General features: G+C 63.1%; 1 protein-coding gene across 1 annotated transcript in view; it reads right to left on the bottom strand.

Moving 5' to 3' along the window:
• Window positions 1-1,252: 1,252 nt before the first annotated feature.
• The window catches only part of Ntsr1 (neurotensin receptor 1), a 34,778-nt gene continuing 20,466 nt past the window's right edge, over window positions 1,253-15,564 (bottom strand). The window contains exons 2-4 of the mRNA XM_048347516.1: window positions 5,025-5,226; window positions 1,868-1,958; window positions 1,253-1,545 (exon numbers count right to left, since the gene is read on the bottom strand). Of these exons, the coding sequence (XP_048203473.1) occupies window positions 1,296-1,545; window positions 1,868-1,958; window positions 5,025-5,226 (543 nt within the window). The 3' untranslated portion in view covers window positions 1,253-1,295. The remainder of the gene's footprint in view (window positions 1,546-1,867; window positions 1,959-5,024; window positions 5,227-15,564) is intronic.

Raw genomic sequence — 15,564 nt, 5'->3', positions numbered from 1 at the left:
GGGTGTCTGCTCTTGTAGGTGCCTGCAGTCTGGGCCAGGCCACTGCTGGCTGGTGACAAATGCGCATACATGTCAGCCTAGGGCTGCTGGCCAGCTGGGGGTCAGGGTGCTCAGTCCCTCCTCCACCTGCAACAGGAGTCCTGGCAGTGTCGGGCCTGGCCCAGGTCCTCACCCTGGAGGCCCTCTCAGGCCACAGCCCACACAGCTTGTGAAGGAGACCCAGGAGGGCCCCGTGTGGCCTTGGCCCGGGGGACAGACCGGGCACCCCAGGTCTGCAGCCTCTGTACCACCCGTGAGGCCAAGGTCCAAATGCCAACAAATAGCACCCCGTAGGTCCTCCCCAGGCTTGATTTCACGAGGAGAGGCAGGAGAGGGACGGAGCTCCCTCGCCAGGCTTGACTCCACGAGGACAGGCAGGAGACAGATGAGGATTGCTCCCCTGGGCAATGCCAGTCCCCCCTCTTTGAGGGAATGTGGAAGCCTGGTCCCCTCTGTGGACTGTGACTGCCCGGGGTGAGGCAGGAAGATGGGCTTCTTCACCCTCAGCCCTGGGCTCCGGGAATGAAGCGGGGGTGGGGGGGTGGGAGGGCTGCTTGCCATGGAAGGTCTGCATGTGAGGCCCAGAGCCTCAAAGCCCGCTGCTGCTGGGTCTAGACAGAACACTGGGCTGGACCAGAGGCGGAGTGAGGGGTACAGCCTGTGCCCCCTGCCCAGGGCCTGCTCCTTAGACACTGGTGGACAGGACACCCAGGGCCCTGCCTGGGGGGGGGGAGTCTGTGACTCCATCAGCTGCCCCGGGGCCCTGCCTGGGGGGTCTGCGAGTCCATCAGCTGCCCCGGGGCCTGCCTGGGGGGGTCTGTGATTCCATCAGCTGCCCCGGGGCCCTGCCTGGGGTGTCTGCGAGTCCATCAGCTGCCTGGGGGGATCTGTGATTCCATCAGCTGCCTGGGGGGGTCTGCGAGTCCATCAGCCTCCCCCGGGGCCCTGCCCCCCTCCACCCTGGCTCCTTTCCCTCTAAAGTCCATTAGTCTGAGAACAAAGGAAGCTGCCTTTGCCCAATTAGCTTTTGATCAGCGAGAGGAGCCATCTCTGCTCTGGCTTTTGAAGAGGGGGTGGTGAGGGAGGAAGAGGAGAGGAGATGGGAAGGAGGGAGATGGGAAAGACAGGGCCTCTGGGATGAGAGGCCGGGGTCTGGTTTGCAGGGCCAGAGGCCACTGCCTGACCACAGGTGGCTGGCGTGGGGGGCTGGGGCCGCTGCCCCGCTTCGGGGAGAGGCCCAGCGGCCGGCCCTGGGCCTAGTACAGTGTCTCGCGGGTGGCGCTGCTGGAGAAGGCGTGGTTGCTGGACACACTGTTGGGCTTCCTGGAGAACGCCGGCCTCTTCCTCCTGCGCCGCCACGCGGGGCAGAGGCAGGTCAGCGTGGACAGGAAGATCTGGCGGAAGTTGGCGGAGACGAGGTTATAGAGGATGGGGTTGATGGTGGAGCTGACGTAGAAGAGTGCGTTGGTCAGCATGTAGAAGTAATGGTAGAAGTCGTAGAGGAAGCTGAGGGAGGGCGAGAGGGGCTCAGAGCTCAGCCGCGGGGTGCTCGGGGCCACAGCACCCGGCCCGGGGGGGAGGGGTTCTCCAGGGGGCACTGGCAACAAGCCCCAGGTTCCGCCGCTTCTGTCGTATTCCTGTCCGGGCATACCTGCTCCTGCAAAGGCTGGGCCTGTCTTCTTTGTCCCGTGGACCTCACCCACGGTGGGGGGGGGGGGGAGGGAGGCTGCTACAGGGGCTTAGCACCCCTCCCCACTGGCCTGCACGGGGCCCCCGGGCACCCCTCCCCACTGGCCTGCACGGGGCCCCCTGGGATCCCAGTACTCACGGGGTCCACTGCTCATCGGAGACGTAACAGAACATGAGGCGTCGCACGTGGTAGGGGAGCCAGCAGACCACAAAGGCGATGACCACGGCTCCTGAGAGAGAGAGAGAGAGAGACAGACAGACAGACAGACAGAGAGCCTCAGGCGGAGGCCCTGACGTCATGGACTGGAAGAAATGCCATTAAGATATTACTGCACAAAGCTGTCCACAAATTTGTCCATCCGTATGGATAGAGCGGTCCATGCAGTCAATATAACCCCAATCAATGTCTATTTGTGGCAATGATGTTTGTTGCAGAAATAAAAACACCCATCCTAAAACTCAGATGACCAGAGAGGGTCCACAGGGTAGAAACAATGCAAGAGCTTCATTCACAACACTGGGTTTGGTAACGATTTCTTTTTCTCTTTGGCGGTCCTGGGGCTTGAACTCTGGGCCTGGGCACTGTCCCTGAGCTCTTTTGCTCAAGGCTGGTGCTCTACCACTTTGAACCACAGCTCCACTTCTGATTTTCTGGTGGTTGATTGGATATAAGAGTCTCACAGACTTTCCTGCCTGGGCTGGCTTCAAACCATGATCCTCAGCTCTCAGCCTCCTGAGTAGCGGGGATTACAGGTGTCAGCCACCAGAGTCCAACTGACAAAGGATTTTTTGATAAGATAGTTTCAATAAATGGTGCTGGAAAAAGTGGATCTCCACACGCAGGAGGTTGAAACTACCCCTCTGCTTCTCACCCAGCATCACGGATCTTAATGCAAGGCCTGAAACTTAGAAATCACTACAAGAAAGAATAGAGAAAACACTCGAACATATTGGCACAGGCAGGAACTTCCTGACTAGGACTCTAATGACTCCGAAAAGAAGAGCAAGGATTGACAAATGGGATTGCATCAAGCTAAGAAGCTTCTGCACAGTCAAGAAAATAGCCACTGGATTGAAGAGGCAATCTATAGAAGGAGAGAAAAATCTTTGCCAGCAACACATCCGGCAAGGGATTCATAACCAGAATATACAGGGAGCACAAAAAACTAAACTCCCAGAGAACCAACAATCCAATCAGCAAGTGGGTGAGTGAATTAAACAGACCATTCTTGAAGAAGTACAAATGAAGAAACACATGAAGAAACACACGAAGAAGCACTCCATGTCCTGTCCATAAAGGAAACACAAATCAAAACAACCCTGAGATGCCATCCTACTGCAGTCAGCAAGGCCGCCATCAGCACAGATGGTAAGTACTGGAGAGCAGGGGTCCTCGTGCCCTGCTGGAGGGGATGCAAACCATGCGAGCAGGGTGCGAATCAGCGTGGAAGTGCCTCCGAAAAACTGAAAGCAGGAGCACCCCAGGATGGACCCAACACGTGGGGAAGGAACGCGAGTCTGCATGGAGAAGAGCCCCTGCCTGTCCATGTGGGTTGTGGCCCTGTTCACAAGAGTCACGCTCTGGAAAGCGGCCAGGAGCCCTCCAACTGGCAAGAGAAAAGGAAAGGGGGTCACTGCGCACAATGGAGTTCTATTCATCCGTAAGGAAGAGTGCAATTCTGCAGTTCCCAGAGAAGGGGGGGGGGGCTGGACGTCACGCTAATACACTAGCTCAGGTTCAGAGGGCAGAGGTCATAGACATCCTCTCATAGGTGGCTGCGAGACCTAAAGGATAAACATGTACAGGCCGTGTGCGTATACACACACGTGTGCGTATACACACACGTGTGCGTACGTGCATCATGTCTGTGATAAGGGAGCATTTGATGGGGTGAGGGGAAGGGGAAGAGAGTGCTAGGGGTGGACAATGCGGAAATACATGACATCTGTGAATGAAGCTGTTGAGCGGGGGTGGTGGGGTGGGGAAGGGAGAGCCAAGGGGTCCCTCTGACTAAAGCCTGTGCAATGTCACCTGACAGCGAATGTCAGGAACGCAAGACAGGCGCGGTCTAGGATGGGATACTGGCGGGAGAGAGGAGGGCAGGGAGAAAGAGGGAGGGAGGCAGGGATGGCGAGAATGTGTGAAACGCAAGGATGGAGCGGGCTGGGCTTGGCTCGGGACGGGGAGGGGGAGTGAGGGAATGGAAGGAGGCACGAATCCGATCGGGGAGCATCGCATGCACTGTGGAGGTCAGAGCGACCACCTTGTGCAGCTCATCGATGCTAACGCAAGACACAAAGAATCTAAAGTTGCCCGCCAGTGGCCCACGCCTGCAATCCTCGCTACTCAGGAGGCTGAGCTCTGACAATCACGGTTTGAAGTCAGCCTAGGTGGGGAAGTCCGCGGGACTCTTACCTCCAATTTACCACCAGAGAACTGGAAGTGGCCCTGCGGCTCAAGTGGCAGAGCGCTAGCCTTGAGCACAAAAGCTCAGGGACGGTGCCCAGGTCCTCAGTTCAAGCCCCAGGACTGGCGCTGAAAGTGCACACACATACCCCACTTCCCCCCCCCACCAACCCCGACAAATCCTGGGTCCCTGCAAGCGTCATATTCAAGGACAAGAGCAGAGCAGAGCAGTGGGGCGGGCCTGGGGGCCGTAGAGTTAGTGTGTAGACGGCAGAGTTTCAGCAGGGGCAGCAGAAGAGATCTGGAGATGGTGCACTTTATGCTGTGTATTCTTAAGCCCTAATTTAAACCATCCCCCAGGTTCTGGAGGGTCCCTTGAAGCAGAGCGTCCCCAGCGCCCAGCGGTATGGGAGTATCTGAAGGAGTTCGCTCGGGACCCGGCACGCTCCCCAGGTCCCTGCACAGTCGGGAGGGGCCTCTGGACCGGGCTGCCCGTTTTCTCTGACCTCTGGCCGCGGGGACTTTGCACGGCCTGCCGCCCGCCTGACTCGGTGGTCCTGAAGAGTGGACGCCCCCGCTCAGAGCCCTCCCCAGCTGCCCGTCCAGAGGCGCGGCTTCCCTGTCTCCGCCCCTGTGCGTGCCCGTGACCACGCCGGCGCCGGGCTGGCCGTCCACGCCGGGGCTGCCCCCTCCGCTCGCCCCGGGTCTCAAGCAGGAGGCCCGGGTCGAGCTGGCGCCCAGCACCGCGCCCAGCGACGGGGTGGCTGAGGGGCCGGGGGGCGGGCATCAGAGGGGAGCCTGGCCGGGCCGGGAGAGCCGGCGGCCCGCCCCAGCGCCGGCCCCGCGGCCCCGGCCGCCCCGGCTGACCTCCACCCCCGGGGGTACGTACGTAAGACCTGCACGCCGTGCCGCAGGGCCTGGATCCTGCCGGGCTCCACGCTCATGCCGAAGGTGGCGCTCTGGGCCCCCGCGGCGCCCGCCCGGCCCTGCTCCGCCGCCTGGCGCACCATGGCCGTCAGCTTGTTGGCGATGACGGTGTTGAGGACGGAGATGACCACCATGGGGAACACGAAGGACATGAAGGTGTTCGCCTGCAGGGGGCAAGGCGGCCGTCAGAGGGAGGCGCGGGGCCCACGCACCCACCGACCGGCCGCCCTCGGGCCTCAGTGCTGCGGGCCGGGCGGCCCCCTGGCGCCCCACCTGCCCGCCCTCAGAAGAGGGGGGCCCGCGGCTACTTTGGCAAGCTCCCACCTGCTCCCAGAGTTGCACAGACTCCAGGGGTCCTGGTGGCCCTGAAGCTCTGGGCCGAGTTCTCAGGGGCAGACATGGCATGTCTAGGGCCCCAAGTCCAAGGCCACTCCACGGAGGTGGAAGCGGTGGCGCCCCTGCAGGAGGAGAGTTCAAGTCCCTGGAGGTCACATGACCTGCTCCCCTCCCAGCTGCCTCTCCTCAGAGCCTGCCCCCCCACACCTCCTGCGTCCACATCCACTCTGCAGCTGGGGGAAGCAGCGTGGCTGGACCCGGAGTTTTTATCTTTTGGTGGCACAATGGCTAAGCAGGTGTTCTGTCACTTGGGCGACCCCCCAGCCCCTGGGGTCTGGATTTGAACCTGGGCCATCTGAGCTGGAGCCCAGCTCTTTTGCAGCCATGAGGGTTGGCTTGGCCATCCAGGCACCAGCTTAGCAAGGTGGACGGGCACCCAGGCGGGGCGGCACTCTGCCAGCTCCCCCAGCTGCCGAGCTGCCGTTCCTGCTCACAATAGGCACCAACCCCGTGGGTGGCCCTGCCCCAGCGGGAAGCGTGGGCGGGCGTGGCCGCTGGGGCTGGGGGGGGGTTGCCCCGTGCACTGCAGTGAGGACCACCAGCAACTCCTGGACAACGATCATGGCCTCCGAGACCCCAGGCGGCCATCCGGAAATGCCAGGGCTCCCCAGAACATGATTAGCTTTGCTTCCTGAGCTCTTCTGGGTGCGGCCCGGGCACCCCTGAAGGCCCGCAGGCATGCACCCCCCCCCCCCCCCCGGCTCCCAGCCTCAGGCCGCTCCAGCCCCCACTCAGGAGGACTTTGAGGAGACCTGAGTTCACCTTCAAGTCCCATCTGCACGGATGGGTGGAGAGCCCAGAGGGCCGAGCCCCGGCAGCCCAGCCACTCCCTGTGGGACCTGCGGCCCCGTGGGTGGAGGAGGGTCTTTTCCCCCAGAGTGGAGGTCCGGAACCTGTGCCTCCATTGCTTATTTTGTTTTAAATCCTCCTTCTGGCAAGTGGGAGGTCCTCCGCCTGTTCCTGGGTGCTGGGTCTGGTCCCAGGAGACACACGGACGCCTGTGAGTCACGGCAGCCGGGGAGAAGCGAGACAGCAAACATTCCCAGCACAGATTCCAAATGTCAAAACATTTCAAATACCACACACCTCACTGAGCTCAGGCAACGGGAGCCTGTGGGGGCCAGCCGGGGCCAGCGGGGGGCAGGGTGGGGGCCGGGCCCAGGCCTCCAGGGCCCCCAGGAGCCTTCCTGTCCCTCACGGGGAAAAGGCCCTGGCCCGCAGCCCCTGGCCAGATCAGCTAGGTGCGCGGATCGGGCAGAAGCAGCTGGGCCAGGGCGTGCGGAGCGCTGCTGCTCCCCAGAGACAAGGAGCACCACCAACGGGCAGCACTCAGATCCTCGGGGACGCTTCGATGGCACCAGGAGAGGCCCGAGGAGGACGGGGCCCAGGCCGTCGGGGGCTCACAGGTCACACCTCTACACTGGCAGTGGGAAGTTGTGGCATGTGTATACGTGTGCGCACGTACGTGTGTGTGCATGTGTGTCTCTCTCTCTGTGTGTTAACATAGCCCTCACTTCTCATGGCCCTTTTGTTTGGGGTTAGAGCATCTAAGATCCACTCTTGTAGCAAATGTGCACAGAACGGTGTTTTTAGAAACGTGAGCTCAATATCCAGAGCCCGCTCGGCTTGCAGGATGGAAAGTTCCCGTTGTCTAACCAGCTTTGCCCGTGGCCCACCCCCTACCCCGGTGGCCACTGTTCTCTGTTTTCACGAGACCCCCACAAGTGAGGTCGAGTAGCACTCATCTTCCCGGGTCTGTGCTTCTCACTTAGCATACAAGGGCAGACACAGGAAGGGCCTTGGGCCCCTGAGTTAGCCTGGACTACATGCTCCTGTCTCAAAAGAGACAGACCAACGACTAGTAACATGCAAGTTTTCAAGTGAAAATTAGAATTTTGGAAAACGTATGTCTTTCAAAGACTTTTGATAAGATCAATGGTAAAGTTAAGCAATGCGACTTTCTTCTGGTGGTACCGGGGTTTGAACTCAAGGCCTTGTACTGGCTACGCAGCTGCTCTACCACTTGAGCCACACCCGTTTTTGCGTAAGCTGCTGTTTGGAGAGAGTCTTGCATTTTTCCCAGGGACAGCCTAGGGCAGTGATCTGCCCACCTACAGTCTTCCTGTGGAGGAGGAGCTAGCACTCCAGCCGTGAGCCTCCACACCTAGCTTGCTTGTTGACGTGGGGTTCCAGCAAGCAGCACACTAAAAAGATGCGTAAGAACATAAAGCAACTCTCATCAAGTCTCAGTGTGCTTTGGAAAAGACCCCTAAGGCTGATGATGTGGCTCAGAGGAAGGGCACGTGCCCGCACAAGGTCCCTAGCACGAATACTCTGCAGATCTGCATATTTGGGGTCCCTCAGGATCATCTTCCTGCTTCTATGAAAACCACGACTGGATTTTGGTAGGGATTGCCCTGGGGCTTTCTCTTTGTATCTCCTTTTATTCCTGAGCATTTAATTTCTTGTTGCTATCATAAATAGAGTTGTTTTCTTGGTTTCTTTTCTAGATAGTTATTGTTAGTGGGTGGACACACAATCAATTTTTGTTATGATGTAGCATATGAAATGTGGCATTTTTTGCTTCTCTGTATCCCGTAGCCATACTTAATTTGTTCATTAGTTCTAATGGCTTTTCAGTGGAGTCTTGAGCGCTTTCTATAATAACATCATGTCGTCAGCAAACAGACAGTTTCACTTTTTCTTTTTTGCTTTCTCCTGACACAGCGCCAAGGGGAGAAACAGGGCCATTTGTGAACCCAGACTGCAAGCCCAGAGCCTGAGCAGTGGCCCATGCACGGTGCAACCATCTACAAGCAGGCGAGCGAACGCGGAGGCACCTCCGAGCCCAGACCATGAGCCAGCCCAGGGCAGCGTCCTCCTGAGTTGGGGGGGGACACCCCTCACTTCCTGGGGCGTGTCTCTGGGTAGCATCTGATGCACAGGCTGTGTGTCCGTGGGCCTCGCTTAGGCTGACCCTGCTTAGCAGTCTCTGCCCACTCCCCTCAGTCACTCTTTCATCTTCCACCTGGTCCCTGACCTCATCTGTCTTGGGATTTCTGGGAGAAACTGGACTACAGGTTTTGGGGTCACAGTCAAGAGGCTTCAGAGCCCCAGAGAGCCCAGGGAGTCAGCACCATGGACAGCACCCAGAGCTGCCTAGGGGCTGCTGACCAGCTGAGCCCTGGGCCGTGGGCGGGAGTCTAGCTGGCGACTTCTGTGTCTGACGGGACAGGGACTTTTCAGGACCCGCCCAGCCCTGTCCTCTGAGGCGAGGCAGACAAGCGGCGAGGCAGACAAGCAGCGGTGACCCCTGTCTGCTCCACCCTTCCACCCGGCTGCAGCCCGGCCTTCCTCTCCCTCCTGATGACTGGAGCCATGGAGGCCACAGAACATGAGCCCTGTCAGGGCCACGGCCCGTCTGTGCCCGCTGTGCTGCAGGCTGGCACCAGTCCCGCCGCTGGGGGACCACCGGCTCAGCTCAGAGGCCAGGTCGGATTAGAGCCTCCTTCCTGAAAGCCCTGGATGGCTCCACCTGCTCCAAGCCAAGCTCTCCTCACACCCACCCCGGGCCCCCACGGGGAGGGGTGCCCTCCCTCCATGCGGAGGAGCAGGTGCGGGGCCCGCCCGTGGTCAGAGCCTCTGTCCGCTGGGAGGGGGTCGTTACCGACGGAGCGGCTCTGGTGGAGCTTCCGGTCTTTCCAGCGTCGCAGCTGGACCGAAGCCCTCTGGGTCGAGGGCTGTCTGCCGTGCTTTCGATATCTATCGGTCCAAATGCCCATGTGAACGTTCCAGTCTGTGAAGCTGCAGCCGGTGGGTGGGGCTTTGACAGCCGGGCACAGGTCGGTGGCGGTTCAGAGCCACGCGCTGGGACTGTGGTTCTGCCAGGGCCCGGCACCCCCGCCCTCCTCACTCTCCCCTCCCCGCCGGGCCTGGCAGGGGCGTGGCAGGAAGGAGCCCACTGCTGGCCCCCACTCACTCCGTTCCTCAGCTCAGGGAATCACAGCCCACACTGTGCTGGCTGCGGCGGGTTCACGGCCCGGCTCTACCTCTGGTGAGGCTGGAAAGTGTCCCTTGCCTAGCAGCCTCGGTCGTGCGAGGGTCTGCTGCTGTGTGCTGGCCTCCAGAGCGTGGGCCAGATCAATAAAGATTTGCTAAGAAGCCCTTCGTGTGCATTTTCTAAAACCTGGGCACTAATTTGACTGTAAAGGATTAGGCATGGGTCGCGCTCGCCCCGCGCGGCAGGCCTGGAGCCTGGCTTAGCCCGTGCTCCGGACGGAAGCCGACGCCCCCGCCAGGGAGGCGGGGGGGGGGGGGCCCGCGGGCGTGGCCGTGGATGTCCAGGGCTTGTGCAAAGCCCTGAGCCGGGGCCGAGGAGGCGAGGCCGGGAGGGTGGTGGCTGGGCTGCCTGCCCTGAGCCGGGGCCGAGGAGGCGAGGCCGGGAGGGTGGCGGCTGGGCTGCCTGCCCTGAGCCGGGGCCGAGGAGGCGAGGCCGGGAGGGTGGCGGCTGGGCTGCCGGCAGGACTCGGCCACACCGCGCAGAGTACACGCGTCGCCCCTGCCGCGAGCCCCGGTGCCCAGCCCCGCGCTGTTCTCGCGGCTGAAGCTCCCGCCCCACGGTTTCCACGGCTGTCTCGCCTTGCAATTGTGTGGGCCATTTAGCAAATGTCCTGTTCCTCCCGAGGCTTAATTACCAACCACTGGCAAAGCCGGCCACCCTGCTGCCCTGGGGACATCGGGCAATGAGCGCGTGGGCCGCTCAGCAAATCGGATTATGACGGACACACGGCTGAGCGCAGTCCCCCGCCGGAAGAGGCCGGGGGGAGGCGGTGCGGGGGGCAGCCACCCCCACGCCCCTGGAGCCTTCAGCACAGAAAGGGCCCCGCCCCCCCAGCTCTGACTGACTTGGGCTCGCGTCTTCCCAGTTCACGGACCTCACGCTTCCTCCAGGACACGTGGCACCGCACCGTCAGCCCGGCCGGCTCAGGGCTGCAGGACCAGGGGCTCGCCGGCGTCCCCCCCATCCGGAAGGGGGTGAGCAGTCCCCCCCCAGGCTCACACTCGTCTGCAGCCCGAGGCTGTAGCAACAGGGACGGGGCGCCGAGGCTGTGTGCCCTCGGAGGCCCCCACGTGCTTCTCTCCGCTCCGATCACCCCTTCCTCCCCGCTTTGCCCCCCCAGCCGCCACACTGGGTCCCACTTTTGTTTTTCCTTTGCCGCTTTCTCCGCCGCAGCGAGCCGGCTTTCCGGCCTTACGAATGGCACAGCGCGAGAACTCACTTCTCCACGCGGGCGTGGGGGGGGACGGGAAGTGCCTCGTGACTTTTCCTAGCTAGGGGACAGAAGAGAAGGCCGCCCAGGGCCTGCACCGTGCGGAGGGACCCAGCGCCGCCCCGCCCTCCGCAGGGGGGGGGGGCAGGTGCTCTCGGCCACTCACCCGCAGCAAAGCCTGCTGCCAAGGGTGGCTCCGAGGCCGAGCCCTCCCGGAGGCCCAGCGGGTCACCCCTCTGGCTCCCGCTTCCCCTGTCTGTGGGGCAGAGGGAGGCTGAGGCCCGGGGCTGCCCACCCTCACCGTACGGGGTGTTCAAGGAGCCTGGCCGGCCCCCGTGAGCCTCTGCTGAGAGCCCGGACCCTGGCTCTGGGGTCCTGACGCCTGACCCCGCCGAGCCAGCTTCCCGGGGCCTCCACCTGCTCATCAGCTCAGCTCCCCTCCTGCAGGAGCAGGGATGGCGCAGAGGCAATTTCAGGAAACAAGTCTGCGTGCGTGCGCGGCCTCCCCTGAGAACAGGGGTTCTGGCTGATTGCCGCTCCCAGCGGGGGGCGGGGCCCGGCTGCCAGCGCGGCTCTCCCCAGCAAGCGTCCCAGGACCCGCGGGATCCGCCTCCTGTCCCCCCCCCACCCCCGCTCATCCTGCCCCGCCTCCCCCCCCTCGGGCGTCCCCAGCAAGCGTCCCAGGACCCGCGGGATCCGCCTCCTGTCCCCCCCCCCCCGCCCCCGCTCATCCTGCCCCGCCTCCCCCCCTCGGGCGTCCCCAGCAAGCGTCCCAGGACCCGCGGGATCCGCCTCCTGTCTCCCCCCCCATCCTGCCCCCACTCATCCTGCCCCGCCTCCCCCGCCCTCGGGCCTCTAAGCTTCCCAGGACCCGAGGGATCTGCCTCCTGTCCCCCCCCCCATCCTGCCCAGCCTCCCCCCCCCTCAGGCGTCCCCAGCAAGAGTCCCAGGACCCGAGGGATCTGCCTCCTGTCCCCCCCCCATCCTGCCCAGCCTCCCCCCCCCTCAGGCGTCCCCAGCAAGCGTCCCAGGACCCGCAGGATCCGCCTCCTGTCACCCCCCCCTCATCCTGCCCCGCCTCCCCCGCCCTCGGGCCTCTAAGCTTCCCAGGACCCGCGGGATCCGCCTCCTGTCCCCCCCCCATCCTGCCCCGCCTCCCCCGCCCTCGGGCGTCCTGTGCAGCACCGTGTGCAGAAACGCACTTCTTTCCCGCCATCCCGGGCATTCAGGAAGCACCCGCTGTGTGCGAAGTGCCCTGCACACAGAAGTGAGAGGGAGCGGGGCAGGCAAACATGACGCTAAGAGGGTGAGGGCCAAGGCGGGCCCCAGCCGCAGGCGGGGTGATGGGGTGGTTTTCAGAGAAGGGTGCTGACACAGACCTGTGGGTTTGTTAACACGGCGGGAAGGCAGAGAAGGACCGAGTCTGGGCCGGGCCTAGTGCTGAGCACAGAGGCGGGCCGGGCTCCTGGCTGGGGTCTGCCACAGTGCTAGGTCCGTGAAGGCTGGGTCTGCTCTGGACAGGCTCGGGGCTGGTTTGAATGCTCCGTGGACAGGAGCGGCCCCATGGTGGTCCTGTTCCTGCCCCTGGAGTGACAAAGCTAGGCTTTCCGAGCCGTGCTGAATGAGACAGCTCAGCACAGCTGTCCAGTCACAGGGAGACACTGGTCCTGGACCCCCCCCCCCCCACACACACACACTGCTGGTCCAGGACAGCGGCCCCAGATGTTTTCTGTAGAGGACCAGAGAGAAAATGACTTTGGCTCTGTGGACAGATGATCTTTGTCACAATGGCTCAGCTTGGTCATTGCAGCCCAAACCTAGCCGTAATCAATGTGTAAGTGAGCGGGTGGGCTGCATGCCAATGAAACTTTATTTATAACAGTAGACAGGGTCCAGAGCTGACGCATGGGTTTGTTTACTGTGCCCTGTGGGAACCACTTGTGTTCATGGCCATGACACACACAGAAACTGGGGCCAAAGTAACCAGGAAGCATGGTCCACCATCCGTGTCCCATGCAGAATGCCCCCGGGTCTGTGTCCCCGTGTGAGGGACCAGGAACAATAAACAGGAAGGGCCAGATTGTGTGGTTGAGTGTGTGAAGGATGCTTCCCTTTGAGGGCTGTGGGAATACCGCCTCTCTCAGCAGCCTTTCTCTTCCCCACTCTGGTGTTTGGGGGGCCATGGGCAGCTGCAGCGGCTGACCAGGTGCCCCAGCCCGCTCCTAGGGAGCCTGGATTATGGAAGCTCCCTTCTTCCTTTCTTTCTTCTCAAAACAACCCTGAGTATGAAGAACCTCGACAGAGCTAGGAGGGATTTTCTGTCTTGTGGGTTAACCCCGCCTGCTTGCCTCTGGCCGGCCCGGGCCCCAGGGCGCCCCCTGCGGTTGTGCACCTAGCAGCACCCGAGGAGTCTGAGCTACACGTCCTCACCGCTAACGGTCTCCAGGCCAGCGACTCCCGCTGGCGTCTTCCGTCCGACAGCTGGAGTCTTTCCCCATGGAAATGTCCCAGCAGCCTCCTCTCCTGACCCAGACCCGAGCTGTCAGCCAGACTCCCTCCACTCCCCGTCTCTGCAGGAGCCAGCAGCTTAAGTTCCCTCGGCTGCCGCAGGCGGTCGGTCACCCTGCTAGGATGCCTGGCCAAGCGCGCACGAGGTGGACACGGAATGAGATTCGTCCCACTTCCGTAGAGCCCAGAGTAAAGCGTGGCATCCAGGCTTCTCCCGCCCCATCAAGCCCAGACAAGTGCAAACTTCAGGAGTGCAGGAGAGAAGAGGGCGCCCACCTTCTCCCCTGGTGGGCGAGTGGGCGCGACGGCCACAGCGCAGGCTGAACTGCTCGGGCGCCCCGGGCTGCCCGCTTGCTCTGCAGGTGGCCGGCGGAGGTCTCCACCATCGGCCCGCGTGGTCGTGGCAGCCTCCACGCTCTATCCCAGGGGCAGGACGGGTAGACAGCCCCGGCCCCGGTCCTTCAGGGAAGCGGGGCCGCCAATCCCATGGCTGGGCGGGGAGATGGCTTTGAAATGGCCACTTGAAGTCACTCAGGCCGTCGGCTACAATTTCTCTGGGACCATGGCAACTACAGGGAAAAGCGACGCTGGGCTCCGTGCTGAATGTCTGCCACGGAGAGGCCGACTCCAGGTCGCCCTGCGGGTGGGGAGAGGGTCTGTGCGGCCCTTCCCCCACAGTACCTGCGCTGTCCCGCGAGGGGGCCCCACAGGAGGCCGCCTGGCGGCGTGTGGCGTGCTGGCTGGCTCACGGCGGCCCCGTGTCTGTGCCCCGGAAGCCGCGCGGCACACGCGTGCACGCTCGGGCCCACACGCGCGGAGACGCAGACAGGACCACCCGAGCGGCACGGCCACGAGCCGGGACGCTGCGAGCGAGCCCCGATGGAGGCACGGACGGAGGCGGCGTGTCCCGGGCCGCTCTGTCACGCAGAAGAGGCTCCCGGAGCCGCCGCCGGGCTCGGGGCGCAGTCCCTGCGTCTGCCCCCCTCCCCCGCTGTCTCGGGAGAGGCGTGGCCTCGCTCCACCACACCCCTGAAAGGGCCGGTGGGGTACGGCGGGCGGCAGGGCCTCCTCACCCTCTCAACTGCCCCAGCGTTGGGCTGGTTTTAGACGCCGCAGCGACAGCACCGAGCCGCGGCCTCCGGGATGCGGGCCTGGCCTCCTCCATCTTGCGTCCTGCAACAAGGGTTTCATCGGGGCACCCCGCCTACCGGCCCCCAGCTTGAAGAACTGGGGCCTTTGGGGGGGGGGAGCAGGGTCTGCAGCTCTTCACGCTCACGAGGAGTCGGGCGGAAGGGAGCCTGGGGTGCCGGCCTGCTCCTTGGAGGGCGTGGGGGCCGACAGTGTCTCCCCCACCCTCCCGCCACCCCCAGCAAGCGCCCCTCCGCCGCCCCTCCCTGGCTTCGCTTGCACACGTGTGGGGGGGACGGTGTGTCTACCCCAAGTGTTCGAGTGTGTGGGCGTGTTGGTGAGCACATCGGTGTGAACGTGCGCCTGCATGAGCCTGTGTGCGTGTGTATCTGTGCACAGGTGTGCCCCACGGCCTTGTCCTGGGAAGGGGTCTTGGGGTGCGTCTCTGTCCCCGTGGCTGAGGCCCATTCTCGTCCCTGCCCCCCCCCAGCCCCCCTCCTCGGTGGCGGAGAGGAGTCACCAGGAGACCCTGTCTGGATCCACCCTGGGTGGGGCTGAGCTGGGCCTGGAGAGCAGTCTGTCTCCTGCTCGTCCTCCCTCCTCCCCCTCTCCTCTTCTTCCCCTCCTCCCCCTCCTCCTTCCTTCTTTCCCTTCTTTCCGTTTCCGTACTCAGGGCCTGGCGCTCCTGATCAGCCGTTTACTCAGGGTGGCCCTCCCCCTCGGAGCCACGCCTCCAGCCTGGCATTTCGCTGGTTAATTGGAGTCTCCAGGACCCCCCCCCCCCCCCCCCGCCGGCTTGGTGTCCAACTGTGACGCTGCAGGTCTCAGTCTCGCGAGTAGCTAGGATTACAGCAATGAGCGGCAGGTGCCCTGCTCTGTCCCAGGCTTCCAGAGGCTTCCCTGGCTCCCACGGCCTCCTCACTGACCAGCACAGGCCCCAGGCCTAGGCCAGTCCCTCCTGCCCAGCCCCGCCCTCAGTGGGCCCCCCAGGGCACCCCACAGCCCCACAGCCCAGGTCCTGGGCCAGGCCACACCCTGCAGGGATGAGTCAGAGAGCCAGCGCTTTCCACCCCGCCCGCCCCTCTGGAGGGATGGAAACCAGGTGTGGGCAGTGACCACGAGCCTGAGCTCTACCAGCGCACTCAACTCTACGAGGAGCCGGAACCCAAGATCGGAGCTGAGCGACAGACCAGGCTCCTC

The sequence above is a fragment of the Perognathus longimembris genome, chromosome 6, assembly GCF_023159225.1.
Source record: "Perognathus longimembris pacificus isolate PPM17 chromosome 6, ASM2315922v1, whole genome shotgun sequence".
NCBI classification, from domain to species: Eukaryota; Metazoa; Chordata; class Mammalia; order Rodentia; family Heteromyidae; genus Perognathus; species Perognathus longimembris.
This window is presented reverse-complemented; position numbering and strand designations above follow the sequence as displayed.